At 51.5% G+C, this 15,259-nt stretch overlaps 7 protein-coding genes across 7 annotated transcripts; 3 read left to right on the forward strand and 4 right to left on the reverse strand.

The window, feature by feature from the left end:
- Positions 1-363: 363 nt before the first annotated feature.
- Positions 364-2,832, reverse strand: aof2 (putative lysine-specific histone demethylase Aof2; the record flags this gene model as incomplete). The annotated part of the gene is made up of 1 exon (XM_056664028.1): positions 364-2,832. The coding sequence occupies one exon, from the start codon at positions 2,830-2,832 to the stop codon at positions 364-366; it is 2,469 nt and encodes an 822-aa protein (XP_056523085.1).
- A 71-nt stretch (positions 2,833-2,903) lies between these two features.
- N7515_003285 (SWIRM domain-containing protein) lies at positions 2,904-3,653 on the reverse strand (the record flags this gene model as incomplete). The annotated part of the gene is made up of 1 exon (XM_056664029.1): positions 2,904-3,653. One exon carries the CDS (start codon positions 3,651-3,653, stop codon positions 2,904-2,906), a length of 750 nt encoding a protein of 249 aa, XP_056523086.1.
- A 645-nt stretch (positions 3,654-4,298) lies between these two features.
- On the reverse strand, positions 4,299-5,652 carry N7515_003286 (TVP38/TMEM64 family protein; the record flags this gene model as incomplete). The annotated part of the gene is made up of 3 exons (XM_056664030.1): positions 4,299-4,647; positions 4,712-5,131; positions 5,192-5,652. The coding sequence occupies 3 exons, from the start codon at positions 5,650-5,652 to the stop codon at positions 4,299-4,301; spliced, it is 1,230 nt and encodes a 409-aa protein (XP_056523087.1).
- A 1,303-nt stretch (positions 5,653-6,955) lies between these two features.
- Positions 6,956-9,232, forward strand: N7515_003287 (CCCH zinc finger and SMR domain protein; the record flags this gene model as incomplete). The annotated part of the gene is made up of 3 exons (XM_056664031.1): positions 6,956-7,884; positions 7,947-8,669; positions 8,725-9,232. The coding sequence occupies 3 exons, from the start codon at positions 6,956-6,958 to the stop codon at positions 9,230-9,232; spliced, it is 2,160 nt and encodes a 719-aa protein (XP_056523088.1).
- A 415-nt stretch (positions 9,233-9,647) lies between these two features.
- Positions 9,648-10,798, reverse strand: N7515_003288 (HpcH/HpaI aldolase/citrate lyase family protein; the record flags this gene model as incomplete). Its single annotated transcript, XM_056664032.1, has 3 exons — positions 9,648-10,346; positions 10,432-10,652; positions 10,759-10,798. The coding sequence occupies 3 exons, from the start codon at positions 10,796-10,798 to the stop codon at positions 9,648-9,650; spliced, it is 960 nt and encodes a 319-aa protein (XP_056523089.1).
- A 493-nt stretch (positions 10,799-11,291) lies between these two features.
- N7515_003289 (DUF846 domain-containing protein) lies at positions 11,292-12,044 on the forward strand (the record flags this gene model as incomplete). Its single annotated transcript, XM_056664033.1, has 4 exons — positions 11,292-11,382; positions 11,440-11,485; positions 11,547-11,833; positions 11,896-12,044. 4 exons carry the CDS (start codon positions 11,292-11,294, stop codon positions 12,042-12,044), a joined length of 573 nt encoding a protein of 190 aa, XP_056523090.1.
- Positions 12,045-12,764: 720 nt separating this feature from the next.
- On the forward strand, positions 12,765-15,141 carry N7515_003290 (uncharacterized protein; the record flags this gene model as incomplete). The annotated part of the gene is made up of 12 exons (XM_056664034.1): positions 12,765-12,804; positions 12,896-12,995; positions 13,072-13,149; positions 13,211-13,279; positions 13,332-13,397; positions 13,453-13,714; positions 13,772-13,870; positions 13,934-14,141; positions 14,200-14,480; positions 14,539-14,605; positions 14,668-14,744; positions 14,809-15,141. Coding segments are annotated over 12 exons (1,680 nt in total), but the record flags the coding sequence as incomplete, so codon positions are not given.
- Between the last annotated feature and the right edge of the window lie 118 nt (positions 15,142-15,259).

Genomic DNA, 15,259 nt, shown 5'->3' on the forward strand with positions numbered 1-15,259 from the left:
TGTCTACACTAGATCGTTTCATGTTAATGTTTTGCTGCTTTCCCAGGTAGAAGTTACCTCAGAGTCTAGGTATCATTGCTCTATCACATAGGCCAACGAGCTTTTCGTCTCGATTGGTTGTCGCATCATGCTCCAGGAGAATATTATATAGTCTGAGGTAACTGAGGTAAGTTGGAAGGTGTGAACAGGGTCGGACCGACCCGACCAACCTTAACCAATCACTTAAAGTAATCTATCTTGACAAAGGTAACATAACTATTCTATGTGTAATTAGGAATAGGATTTGATTCGATATGAATACAACGGAATCGATCCTCGTAACAATAAAAGATACTGGTAACAATAGAATATCGCAGAGACCGATCACTTCTCAGACTTCACAGCATCACCCGGAAAAGCCGTGGCAAGCACAGGCACAGACGGGGCATTATCAGCCAGATAATCCGGCACAACCCACCCAGCAAACGGATTCTCCGCACACCAGCGATCCTTCACAACAAAAGTATTCCGCTCCCACTCAGCGATATCAACCTTCCACTTATCCCACGCTTCCGCATTAGCACGACGATTCGCCTCCGTCTGCTCGATGTAGGGCTTTTTCACCTCCGGTGTAGCAGAGCGCCACATCTGGCCCAGGGCGGCGCGGATTTCGTCGCGGGGAGCCTTTGCGTTGGGATTATTGGATGCTGCGCGGCGGGCTGCGTCGCACTGGTCGCGGCATTGGGTCCAGTAGTCTTTTTGATAGAAGAGGAAGGGGTTTAGGCCTGTTTTTGCGGGGCGAGGGGGTGCCGGACCGAGCTCGGCGTAGATGGTTGTCCAGAGGGCTTGGTCGTAGGCGTCGCGGCGGGATTTCTCGGTTGAGGTTGGTTTGCGGGTGGAGGAGGTTGAGGCGGGTTTGGGGTTTGTCGATGGGGTTTCGGTGGAGGAGAGGGAGGAGGAGCCTCTTGTTGTTCTTGTTTTCTTTGCTCCGCGGATTGGTGTGGATGATTTGCTGTGCATCACTTTGCCCTTCTCGGGGACGAGAGGCTGGGGCATTTCGATGGGGCCGGAGACTGGCTCGATTATTTCCGAGGCGGCGCGGAGCCCGGAGAGGTAGGCTCCGTGGACGGTTGCTGGGTGTGTGCCGCAGGTGGCCTCGCCGGCGAAGTGGAGGTTGCCGATTGGGCGGGCCATCTCGTCGTAGTCGTTTGGGAAGGCAGCTGCGGCGACGTAGGAGTAGCTGCCGTACGTGAATGGGTCTTGGCCCCATCGAGTAATGATGGTCTCGAGTGGATCCGGCACTGTAGTGTCTTTGAAGATATTACGGAGTTGGCCGGCGACCTCCGTGACGATTTCTTCGTCTGGTGTCTTTTCCGCTTGGTGCGCTGCATCGCCGGCCATGAGAGCGATCAAGCATGGAAGTCCGGTGGTTTTCATGACGTTCCAGAACAGATAGAAACGGCCGCGGTTCGCCGCGTACTCTTCTTGTATCATTGTGGCAGGGTTGTCTGGCTCACGAAGAAGGCCGAACATATCCCGTTTGGTGTCCCAGAATGGCTCTTGGAAGACCAAGACAACCTTGTTCATGATTCCGAACCCCAGTCTACCAATTGCCCCTCGCTTCCAGTCAGGAAGAGGAGGCTGGAAGTTGATCTTTTCCTGCTTCAAGACCCCAAGGGACCCGGTAAATACGACATGATCTGCTAGAAACTTCTCGCCATCCTGGCATTGTACAACTGATTTCTGTGTCTTGTCGGACCCAGTTGCGTCGTACGAGATATCAGTGACGATCTTGCCAGTGCGGACGTCGAGCTTTTCAGGCAGCGTGTATAGCCCGTATGGTAATTGTTGGTATCCGCCGATGACCTGGGAATGCTCACCCTCGAACTCATTCCCGATATCCTGGTCCCATCCCGACAAGCTGAGCCTGTTGATGTTGGTTGCATTGGCGTACTCAAGATTAGCAAAATGCCAGTTCATCAATCGCATATCCTTGGGCGTCACCGGAAGCATGCGTCGATACTGCTTGACGCCCTCATCCATAACCGCACCGAGTGTCTGCGCCTGGGATGCTCTAGCAATCTGGTCCAATTCAATGGTGTCCTTCACAGTGTAACCCGGATTGAGCTGCCATCCAGTTTTCTGGCAGGTCAACGCTGCGGGGTCATCTTCCTCATTTCCCGCTAGATCGCTCGCCACATCGACAGATGGCTTGTTTTCCGCGGTCTTGTGCTTTATCCCTCGTCGAACTCGTTTGGTAGGGACCAATAAATCGATTGTGCCAGCTGCTCTTGCCTCTTCGTACTGTCGGATGGTAAGTCCATCATCCACCACCGATTCGCGGCCAGAATCAATCAGTTCGCGGTTTCCTTCGGCAGTGGGCACAATCTGTGCTTTGTGGCGATAAAATCCGGTGCGATCAAGCAAATCGTTGTAGAGTTTTTCCGCCATTGAGTCCTGGACTTCGTTCACGGGGGTTCCATCGATATCGTAAATCGTCGAAACGTCCCGTAACTTGTGGTAGTGGAGTGCCAGCTGGCCTCGTACTATCTGGTCCAGTGGGTTGCCATGATCGAAACCGACGATGATCTGAGCACCCATCTCTGCTTTCGGAACAAGCCCTTCAGGCAGATTATTCGACTTCATGCTGTGCAATGGATGTGAATAAATACGTCCACCGATCCTCTGACGTCCCTCAAGTACGATGACCCGGGGCAAGGCATCTGCGTTGCGGTACTGGCGGAATAGACTCTCCAATTGCCGTGCACATCCCAGACCAGCCATTCCAGCACCGATGACAACAACTGTAGGTCCCTCCTTTCGTCTTCCGCGTTTAGGTTTCACTGCAGCCATAGGGGATTCCACACAGCCATGATTGATGTAACCATTTCGCGCAAGCCAGTCATAGGCAAAAGAGGCCAAGTTCATCCAGCGCCAATCTTTCGCACATCCAAGTGCTTCCTCCTCGTGACAGCCACCATGGGGTTTCGACCCCAGAGTAGCAAGATTCCATTCCTTATGTTGAGGTAGATTGTGACGTGGACATGGCAAAGGTGATCGTGGAGCAACTCTTGTTCCTGACGGTGCAGGGCATATGGATTCAAGCGAGATGCATACGCCGCCTCGACACATTGCTCAGCGTAGACTGTGGGGTGGATCTTGGATGGGATGGACGATCGAGGTCGACATTTGGATACATCGACTTTCCCGCTTTCTAACACATTGGGCCCAAAGACAACTGCAGGTGACTTTGTAGAAGGAGACTGTAAGAATTTCGGAGGCGGAGATGTAGATAGCTTCGGGTCAAAGGAAGATGTCAAGTCAGTTGAGGTGGTCGATTCATTTGGGGTACTGCTGCTGCCACCGGTATACAGCCTCTCCGTGGAAGCCAGGAAGTTTGATCCATCAGATAAGAAGTTTTGCGACTGTGGGCCATGGTTTCCGAGACTTCCTAGAGGAATTGATGCTGAAACTGTCTCATAGGCCTTGTGCGTGATCCGCAGCCGTTTCGCAGGTGGTTCCGAAAGTTCGGTTGGTTCAAAATGAAGCGGTTTTTGACCCTGCACGGTGATACTTTCTGGATCTGGGGCATATTGATGGATGTATGAGTCTTGACCCGGGGGAATTCCGGCCGCCGCATGGGACCCCATGGATGTGGCGCCATGCATGTCCATACCGGGTATCTGCAGCTCGATAGTTTGTAAAAAAACTAAGAGCAGAATGATAAGGGGAATGACGGAAGAGATTCCAGGTTGATACAATCAGAAATGATGTAGTATGGACTTGACGACGTGGTGTCGCTGGTAAGTCCTTTCTACCCCCGAGAATGTGTGGATATCAGATGTTCGGACGTTCACCCATGATATGGTCCGCGTAGGTATTTGGTCTGCGCAAGTCGAGGAAACACTGGCAGGATTGAATTAATGGATCAACTGGATTTGTATTAGAGAACGTATGTTGTAGTGTCGACAACACAGCACAGGGAGTATGAGGGCATAGAGTGAAGAAGGCTGAAGAAGCATAAGAAGCACAGATGACATACATCGAGTTCACCCCCACAGAACCCTACCCAGAGGATGAAGGGGAAAGGTTTCCCATCAATTAAAGCAAGAATATTTCTGCAATGAATTGTAATTGAGTGAAGCCCGATGAAGGGACAGTGATGGCAAGACTCGAGAGTAGAAAACCCTGGCTTGATCCCCCGGGAGCCGGGCGTATTTCTCAGTCCGGCAGGTTGCGGCACCGACTTCTTCATCAAGGGCTCTTAATTTCTTCACATATTTACATTTCCATTCTATTTCATTTATTTCTTACTCAAGCTAGTGTTGAACATGATTGTGCAGACCGTATGTATCGTCCCCTGCAAACCCATCCGAGTCATTGTCAGTGAATTCATCATGATATGACCTCCTGTTCGACTTCCAAGGACTTCGCTGGTCACTGTCACTTTCACTGTCATCACCCAGGACCAGGTCAACATGGTCGTCGTCTAAATCAGTGAACCCGATTCGCTCTTCCTCGTCTCTAGCAAGTGTGGTGGCGGCTTTGTTCACATCGGGATCCTCCGAAAACGCATGATGAGGGCGGCGCGCTGCATGGTCAGACTGGAGAGAACCTCGGAGATCTGCACGCTCTTGTTCTTCGAGTTCTTTTGCACGAGCCAATGTTCTAGAGGGCATGATGAATTAGCACAGGTTGAAACAACGAACGGACGGGTCCATGGGACGCAAACCTTTGATATATGTACCATCCGGTAAATACTCCAATACAGATGGTAAGTATTATACTGCAGATGTTCACGGCTTTCGATCCTGCACTCATCTCCTCGCCCTTTTCGGAGAGCAGACGGATTCGACTACCGATGAAGGCAGGAACCAACAATTTGGGTGAGATGATGGCTGTCGCCAATCCATACATCAGTGGTTGCACTGTAGGGAACGTGGACACCGCTCCGTTGCAAATTGAGTAAGGTAGTGGGCATAATCGGATCATGCAAAGAAGCTTGAGCCCGTCATACTTCAATGTCAGGGCCAACGCGGCGAACCTCTTGTCACGTTCCATAAGGCGATGGACGAATCCAGATAAAATCGTCCGCGACACATAAACTGAAACAGTCGAGCCAAGAATTGTTGCAGAAGCGTAAATAAGCCATCTATAAAATGAGATCGAGTCAGTTCATTGTCGCTCCAGTAGCAATCAGAGTGGCTCTTACCCTTTCCATATGCCAAATATAAACCCTGCCACAGTCCCAAATGTCGACCAACCCACTAGAGGAGGGAATGAGACAAAAAACACACATAACCAGAGAATGAATGCAGCGAGCCAGGAAGTTTCCCATTTCTCAGCGACCGGGCCAAGCCAGATGAATAACTTTCCGGTAAACAACAGGAACGCGATGCCCAATACGCCTAATAATAAAGCGGCACAGACAGTCCCAATCTTCTTCCATAGCGACATCTCCTCCCATATCTTATTCACGCGTTGGTACAGCGCTGTACCACGACGGATAAGCTGTTCGCGATAACTCGTGTCCTCCCCGCTCGACCAACCAGAATTGCGCCTGTCGCGGCTCCAGGGTGGTTGAGCATCACTGCTTGGAGAAGAAGGTATAGGATCCGGAGAAGAGGGCGATAGAGACAATGCCCTAGCTGTTGACTGATAGTCGGCTGGCATTGTGAATTGTAAAACCCGGTATCAATGGGGGAGGTGGAAAAGGGTGATCGAAGAATCCGGGGGGAAATGGCTAGCGATCGACACTGCGAAGCCGAGAAAAGTAAATATGCAAAGCCGATTTAAGGGCGTGTAATAGCCCTGGTTGTTGCGATCATGGAGATAGATGAAGAAGCCAAGCAACTTTAAGGCTGAAAATCAAGTTTGATGAGCATGTCAGACAGTCAGCGGGATCCGCCCGGGACTGTCTTACTGCGACATGTTCTGGTTGATTGCTAAGGGTACCTGTCTACTTTGTATTACACAGTACAATGGACTCAGTTTACCTACTTTATCTTCATGAGGGCTGGTATTTTAATTATACACAGTACGACTTCCCATTTCCCCAAAGAAATTAACGTGTCCATCTGATAGCGGGGATGTCCCCTATGCGTTGCTCTCTTTCATGTGGTCGCCGAAGTCCATCTCTATCGATAATCTGCATGTCCCAAGGGGCCAAGTCTTAAACTTCTTGTCACTTGACTTGTCCTTAAATCAATCACAGTAGTGGCACATCAACTGCTTCGCCTCTACTGTGTAAGCGTAAGGACTTACTGCCACGGATCTTCGGGAGATGTGGGTCCGTGGTTGGGAAGCTGTGGTGGGAAGGCTTCGGATGTGTAGAAGATCACGTGACACGCGACCCCCCCCTTATAAAATGGGTGCTTCGTAAACCGACGTTCAGCAACAAGGCTAGATCAAAGAATACATAAGCTAGTTAGTCTATTCTCAGTATTCTATTAGACTGAAAAGACTTCTTTAGTTCTTTTGATTTTACTTTCATTTTTCGCTACGTAGTTATGTCAAAATACCTTGGACTGCTCTGATTTGAAGCTCAGCTAGCCGATAAGCTGTGCCCCAGTTGTTGATCGCCTTCTCCGCCCTCCCCCTCTTTGTTTTGTACATCATCTTGCACGCAGCACAACCCTTTCTTCTATTCATTGTCAGGTCGATCGGTGGGTCGATGGGAGATGCGATGTAATTTCCACCTCAACATTCATCCCTTTCGCCATTCTCATCGCCTTGCCGCTTTATTAGAACCCCAACCCCCCCTTTCGGCCCTACTTACGAATTTACCCGAACATCCAGAGCATGTCGCATCTCTGATATCTGGTCCTGAGCTCACTTTCATCGGGTATTATCCTGCTTGTACGACTCTACATAGTCGTTTCTTCTAGGACCCGACTTCTTCCCTACTAGGATCTCAACTGTTCCTCGATCTTTTGGCGTCCCCGTTCCCCCGCGTCCACACACATAATAACACATCATGGTTTCCGAGGAACTGCTGGAGCAGTGTCTCCAGATCCTGCAGGATCAGGCACTGGATGAGGAAGAGCAGGTTGAGAAAGTGGAGGACTTTTTGCGCGCGAACACATCCTTGTCGGGATCACCCTTGGAGAATGCAGTACTGGACATCCTTTGGCGCCATCGCAACCGCAATATACCAGATGCATCGCCTCCAGTTCGTCATACTGTGATTCGCCGCTCATCGCCCGCACCATGGCAGATGGCTCGTTCATCTACACCGCTATCCCCGCATTCGACTTTGGGAACGAGTCCCGGGAGCACCTCGTGGATGCAGAGCTCGCGCGGGCCTTTCACGCGGCCCCCGCTATCCTCAACTGTATCTCCGTTTACGTCCCCACGTCCATCACCTCGACTTGCCCTTGCGCAGCCTATTCCTCATTCCCCAAATCTCAACGCCTACGAGTTTTCAGATCAGAGCCAGCTCTCTGACTTCTACGGAGACCTTGGTGGTGATAACAACGTCGACTGGTTGGTCGCAGATGATGCCAACAGCACAACGTCATCCGCCGGCGGCCTCAGCACCCCCGGAGCACTCAGCGCCACTGCGGTTGAATTCGTTCCAGACATGAGCCCGCATGATATCTTACGCACGGTGCTAGGCGACAAACGGTCAAACGATGAAATAGAAGCCGCCCTGGAGGCCAACAGTTACGATCTCGGCGCGACTATTGCTTCCCTCTCGCAGGATATAGAATCAGAGGCAATCGCAAAACAAAACGACGACGGCCGTGTTCTGGTTGGCAAGTCCATGACAATGGAGCAAGTACGTCCGATCACACCATCCGGCAACGGCCGTAGCCCTGTAGTCTGCAAGTACTGGCTGTCTACTGGACAGTGCCTTCGAGCGGACTGCCGGTTTAGTCATGACCTAACCACGCATCTATGCAAGTGAGTGTTCCTGGAGATGCGCGAGGGGAATCCAACGTTCTTGCACTAACAATTGGGACTAGATATTGGGTAATGGGAAATTGCCTAGCTGGAGATGGCTGTCCTTTTTCGCATGACCCTTCAGCTCTCATCGGCAATCTCAATGTTACGGATAGTAGCCGGCCAGCTTCGCCTTCGCCATTCCAGATGGACAGCGGCTCCGATGCGTTCCCACCGCTGCAATCAGCAGACAGTGGTGATCAATGGGCAACTCAGTACTCCGGCCGATATCCCGGCCATCTCTCCGCTTATCAAGCCAACAAGTATGCACCCCCTGGCTTGCATCCTGGAATGAGTAAGCGGAATGGAAGTGCTACACACCTTGGACGACCCAACTCTCGCCCGTCCAGCCGTCACCAACACCGGGAGTTGAATCCTGCTGCGCCGTCTGTGGACGATCCAGACGCTTTCCCGACTCTTGCCGCGGTCAATGCCAAGAATGCTGCAAAGAAGCATGGAAAGCGGGGCGGTCATAACAACCGCGAAACAAGCCTGAGCAAAGAAAGTATTCCTTCATCTCTAGCTGATGTGGTTCGGATGACTCCGTCCCCTGCTCCATCTAAAACTAAACCCGGCTCCAAAAACAAGGACCTTAAGGGACGGGAGAATAGCGCGGCCGCTCAGTCAATCCCAGCCCCGCAAAATATTCCCTGGCTGGAAACTGGCACGCGAGCCAATCAACAGTACATAAAGTACCGCACAGAGGCTATTCGTCATGGCACTGTGCGTAACAAGTTCCTGCAGAGGTAAGCATTGCACAAACAGTATCTACTTCCACCCATTTCCTAACATGTCTATCAGCGCTGCCCAAGCATGGAACCGCAACGATGCACGAGCTGCCAAAGCATTGTCATTACGTGGCCAAGCCGAGAACGATGCGATGCGTAGGTGTCATCGGGAGGCTGCACGCCAGCTCTACGAAGAACGCAACCAACATCTTTCCCGTAAGGGGCTAGACGAATCGTCCGAGGAGCTTTACGTTGATTTGCATGGTCTCCATCCAGAAGAGGCCATTGAATATCTCGAGAAGATCTTGCTCAAGCATGCTAAAGAGGGTCTCCGGGTAGTATATGCTATTACCGGCACTGGTCATCACTCGAAGAATGGCAAAGATAAGATCGGCAAGGCCATCAAGGCATGGTTGAATGAGTGGCGGTACTTGTTCCGGGAGTTCAGTGTGCCTGGCGAACGAGGCGGCTATGTCGGAGGCATTCTCGGCATCGATCCCACAAGTTATGATAAGTCGATTGCGAAGGAGCTGGCAAGTGATCTGACGGAGGCCAACGCTGGCGGAGAGCCCCCGTCCTGACCATGGGCAAAATCCAATTACTCAAACGAGAAGAAATAGACCAGAATCAATGACACCGCAGGTCACTCGTTCCAATTTGCATCCAGACGGCATGATACCCCAGTACCGCGTCTATCTACTCAACTCTCTGATCTCCCACCTCGTCTGCAACCCTCAATGCGCAGCTCAGCACGCAGCAAAGAATATGAACTTACCAAGCTGGTTGAGGCTAACCTTTCGGGACTATTTTTACTGCCTACTAGTACTTAAGCGACGTCCCCGAGACGCTAGAAATAGACAGGCATCCACAATACAACCTACTCAAGTAAAACAATATCTCCCAATATGAACGATGCACTTCCATACTAGAACGAACTTGCAGGGGTATATTGTATATCACGCGTAGATACCTAACACGCAACTCTACACCAATTATCTACTCCGGCTCCTGATGCTTCCACTCCTCTCTCAAAGCATCAACATCAACCCCACAAGCCTTGGCCTTCTGCACAATAGCCCTAGCCTTGTGCGCAACCGGAACATCAATCATCTTCCCATCAAGCGTCCAAGCCCCCCTCCCCGCCATCGCCGCCTTCTCATCCGCAATAACAACCCTCATAGCCCACTCCGTCTCGTGCGGATCTGGCCCAAAAATCTCATCCGCCACCTTCACCTGCGACGGATGAATACACTGCTTCCCATTAAACCCCAGTCTTCTCCCATCCCGACACTCCTCCTGCAGCGCCTCCGGTGGGGACCCATCACCCTTCTCAGACCTGAACGCCGTGCACACGAGATCAATCGTCGACGGTAAGTCCGCCGCGCGCGCAGCCGTCGCGATCGCAGACCGCGCGAAAAGAAACTCCGTCAGCGATGGCGTCCGCGTAAGGCTTAGGTCTAAGGCGAAGTCCTCGGCCGCGAATACCAGGCCTTGTAGTAGTGGCGAGGCGGCGCAGATCTGCGACAGGTTCGTGAGGGACTTGGCGGACTCGACTAGTGCTAGAAGTGAGATGGGGGTTCGTTGGGTTGGGGGTTGTTGGGATAGAGTGTGGTTTATGACGTCTGTGACGAATGTCAGGTCTGAGGCGGAGTTGACTTTGGGGATTACGATTGTTGTTAGGTTTGGCGATTGGAGCTGGTGGTTTTGTAACTTGTTAGCACGCGATGGCGGATGCAAAGTGTCGCCGCGGCGTTGGGTGGTAATTGGGATTTCAACTCACAACTTCGGTCAGATCAGCCAGTGCGAGCCCGCTGTCTACGGAGTTGATGCGCACTGCGCGTTCGCGGATCCCTGTTGGTGCCGCTTGGTCGATTGCTCTCCGCACTAGGGTGCGGGCCTCGGCTTTCTTGTGCGGTGTTACGCTGTCTTCTAGGTCGTAGGCGACGCAGTCGGCTGTTAGGGAGCGGGACTTGTCTAGGAAGCGCTGGGAGGAGCCAGGGACTGGGAGAGATTGTTGGTTAGTCTTTGGGTTGTTTTTCTTTTTAGGAGCTCCGGGGTGAAATGAGGGGAAGATGCGGTGGTCTCGGAAGGGAAGGGGGGAGGTTACCGTAGAGGAGGGAGCGACGGAGAGTGTTTCGAGCTGCCATTGTTGGATTGGTTAATTGTGCATTGGATTCGGAAATTGTAGACCTGCGGCAGGTTGGAGTGTGTTTGGGGGAGGTCTTTATGCGGCTCGATCTCCCGGGAAGAAGCCGACTCGGGTATCTGTATCCTACGGCGTATCCGCAGCCATGTGCAGCTGGGATATACCCGCTTCCATGGGACCATGAGTATGTTGTTTAAGGCGATTTGACTGTGATTTGTGAGTAGATAATTCGATTACTTGTCTAGTAGCAGACATTCAGGAATGATATTGTACACTGTAGTACTTTCTCCATAGCAATAGGTTGGATTGATCTAGGCATCTGCTGGGTAGCTTTGATTATTCTGCCACATAGTACCGCCATTAACCCGTGTTTCGACCACCAAGCATCTTGATCAGTCAACAACGAACCTCACTTCCGAGGATCAGACAGGCCCAATCTACTGACCGAGAGGTCCGCAATACCCAAGATACATTGAACCCTCCCCTTGCAAATTATGGACCAAGCATCAGGAGGCCAAGGCGACCTAAACTGGCGTCTCAGCGCGCATCCGATCACGCTACTTGTCTTTTTGGGCATTCGCATCGGTTCGTACTCCCCGCGAAAAGCAGTGATGGAAATAACTGGACTAACTCAATGACTAGGCGCGCTACTGATGTACCTCTTCGGTGTACTGTTTATCGATGACTTGTACGGATCTTGCCCGAGACAACAACCCATGTATGAGCTTGCGAAGCTAACGTCTATCTAGTATTCTCGTCTTCATTTTCACCCTTCTTCTCCTCTCTGCGGATTTCTACTACCTGAAGAACATTGCCGGACGCCGGCTGGTCGGCCTACGTTGGTGGAATGAGGTCGATACCACGACTGGCGACTCGCAGTGGGTCTTCGAATCTTCAGACCCCAACGTTCGCACTGTGACAGCTACCGACAAGCGATTCTTCTGGCTGAGCTTGTATGTTACACCTGCTCTGTGGGTAGGCCTTGCGATTTTGGCTATTGTGAGACTGGTGGGCGTTATTTGGCTCAGTCTGATCGGTAAGTACTACGTCGCATGTAATCCGCTGTACTCAGGCCCTGGATACTGATATTAGTCCTAGTCATTGCTCTTATCTTGACCATTACCAACACCATGGCCTTTTCGCGTTGCGATAAGTTTGGCCAGGCTTCGACATATGCCAACTCCGCTTTGGGCGGTGGTATAGTGAACAACATTGCGGGTGGCCTGCTGGGCAGGCTGTTCCGGTGAGTGTGAGAATGTTGGCGTTTAATATACCGTTTTGTGGCATTTTGCCGCGGGGCTTCCTCGTGCTCTGTGTATTTGTAGCAGAGTATTTGACCACCATTGGAACACAATCAATTCCTCTTCATGACATGGTATCTTTAACTTGTGAGCAGCAAGGGTGAGCAGTAAGAATTATTTCCAATTTTCAAGGATTGGGGTTGTGGTGAAGGGGTATTGCCTGAGGCGAGTCAACTCAGGGTCGTCCCTTCCATGCCCAGGGCGATGTTGCCAATATCTGAACACAACACAGTTTGCGCATCACGTCACGGGAAGCGTCTGTTGTTTATTTATATCCGATGCTCGTCGTTCATTTCCATTTCTTTTTCCTTCTTCTCTGTGCCCAATATCTGTCGTTTTTATCTGTGGAACTTTCTGTTCCGCATCGGAGATCTCCAAGTTCGGTAAGTATTGTCCTCGTTGTTGACTCTGTTTTTCTGGGAGCACGAGGAAGGTGGAAACGCGATGTTCTCGTGTCCTTCAGGGCACGCGTCATTGACCTTATCCCCTCTGGCACCTGTCCCCTCTGTTGCTTCACAATCAGCCTTCATATATGTGCTTTTCTGTCTGCTCTGGCGCCTGTATAACCGTCTACCCGCATACTTTGTACTGGTCGCTAATGATGAGATGCTCTTGTGACGACTACACCGTTTGGAATCTGTGGCTAACGAACATGTATATCAAGTTGACTACCTCGCTCCCAACATGTCCGGGTGGGATCGCATGGGTAAGTACGGGTCTATCTCTGGTCATGGATCAGATTCCCTCTGTGTCTTGAGAGGCGGGACGGTCTTGTCTATGGAACTAACAGTTACTAGGAGCCGTTGACGAGGACGACAGTTCTCGTCACCATGGCCCGACCGACATTGAGGAATCGAATATTCGTGGCGCCCTCGACGATTCCTTCGCCTGCGGCAAGTAAGTTCTCCCTTCTCCCTCTGACTCGCGACTTTCGACTGCTTGTTTAGTTCCACCAGTTACTAACCAAGACAAGCTGTGGTCAAACTGGCCACATGACGCGCCAATGCCCGAACGACTCCATCCCTCTGAGAGAGGGGCGCAGCAACGGAGAGTAAGTCGTCAGAATTGCCATACCTCTTTATGCTGACTAGTTGACTAACTCTGCAATCTAGTGAAGCTTATGGCGGTGGTGACTTTGGAGGTGGCGGTGACCGTGCCTGTTTCAACTGCGGTCAGACTGGGTAGGTTATTGGTCTTCCTGCCGTCTGCCCGAATTAACTGACGACAATGCAGCCACAACAAAGCCGATTGCACCGAGCCTCGCAAGATGGGTGCTTGCTTCAACTGTGGGGAAGAAGGGTGAGTCGATACTGAGTGTCATGTAGTATACCCTGCTGATTGACTTTGACACCAGTCATTCCAAGGCCGACTGCCCCCAGCCCCGTGTTTTCAAGGGTACCTGCCGCATCTGTGAGAAGGAAGGTCATCCGGCTGCCGAATGCCCAGAGCGACCTCCTGATGTCTGCAAGAACTGCATGGCTCAGGGCCACAAGACAATGGAGTGCAAGGACAACCGGAAGTTCGACCTAAATTTTGTGGCTGATATGCTTCCCCAAGAAGGTTGGGCTGCAATGAAGAAAGCCAGCGATGAAAGGGACCTCGACGATTTCCGCGAGGTACTTGTGACCCTTGGATATCTTGCAGACTTCAAGCTTTGACTGACCTCATTCCAGGCCCTCAAGATTTACTCCAAGGCTGTCCCTGACGCGACCTGGGCTGACATAGAGAATAAGATGCGAGAGGAAAATTTCAATATCTACATCATTGCTATGGTGAGTGCTACGTGGTGTCCTTTGATGTTCAAGAACAAATGACTGACGGGTTGCTTTCAAAAGGAGGCTGAGGTTGACGACGTGATGAGTCTGATCGATCTTCAAGGAGTGCTCGACCGAGAGTATTCTATTGGATTCTTCTTTAGCCCGAAGCCGTCGCGTGCTACCCTCCGAGAGCGTTGGCCTTCGAGCCCCGAGGAGAACCTTGAACGTATGAGCAACGCTGGTATGCCCTATGAGCGCAAGGTGCCCAAGTGTCTGAACTGTGGAGGTAGGTCTCGAACCCTGGACTATGGATTGACAGAAAGCTAATAAGCTGGCGTATTCAGAATTGGGACATATCTCACGCAGTTGCAAGGCGGAGCGCACTGAGAACAATGATCGTGTAGAGATCAAGTGCTCGAACTGCGATGAGGTTGGTCACCGTGTGCGCGATTGCAGACAGAAGCGCAAGTACAAGCGTGGATGCCGTAACTGCGGGTATGTGATCCATATACAGCATATTGGCATGGACAATACTGACCTATGTGAAGTTCCGAGGAGCATGATGCTGCTGAATGCACCGAGCCTCGCTCTGCTGCTGGCGTCGAATGCCGCCGGTGCAATGAGAGTAAGACAGGATTCCGGCTACTCGATTTATGCGTTACGAGCTAATAATTATGTTTCAGCTGGTCATTTCGCCAAGGACTGCCCCAACATGCCTGACCGTCCTCCTCGTACCTGTCGTAACTGTGGGTAAGTCATATATCATCTTCCCGAAGCCTCAAAGTCGTTGCTTGTTTCTAACATGATAACAGATCCGAAGATCACTTGGCTCGCGAGTGTGATCAGCCTCGTGACGTTTCGACCGTCACCTGCCGCAACTGCGAACAGAGTAAGTTTAGTGCATGCCATGGAAATCCTCCTTTGTATCATGAAACTGACGCGTATGGTTTCAGCTGGGCACTACTCTCGTGACTGTGATCAGCCGAAGGATTGGTCAAAGGTTCAGTGCAATACCTGTGGCGAAAGTGAGTCAAACATGGGAGTTTCTCTGGTCCAGTCTATCAGCTAACGATACGCTAGTGGGTCACACCACCCGCCGTTGCCCTCAGGCGGAAAAGGAACAGCCTGATTATTCGACCCGTCTTTCTCCCGAATCCCACCCGGCCAAGTTGGCAGAGGACGATGAGCAGTATTCTCACGGACCTTCCAGGCGGGATGAACCTGATCTTCTGGGACCGGAGACTGCGGGGACTGGGGATGAGCCAGGCAATGACGACATGTGGTAGATGCTACAACTCGATGCCAAGGGGGAAAAGGCGGCTGGAAATTTCTCAGAGCTACTGCGATTCCTCATTCTCTTTTGTTCTGGCTGGCGCCGTGCAATCTTCTCCCTGGCTCATTGTG

This window comes from Penicillium bovifimosum, assembly GCF_028826915.1.
Source record: "Penicillium bovifimosum strain IBT 22155 chromosome Unknown utg000003l_segment0_segment0, whole genome shotgun sequence".
Classification (NCBI taxonomy): Eukaryota; Fungi; Ascomycota; class Eurotiomycetes; order Eurotiales; family Aspergillaceae; genus Penicillium; species Penicillium bovifimosum.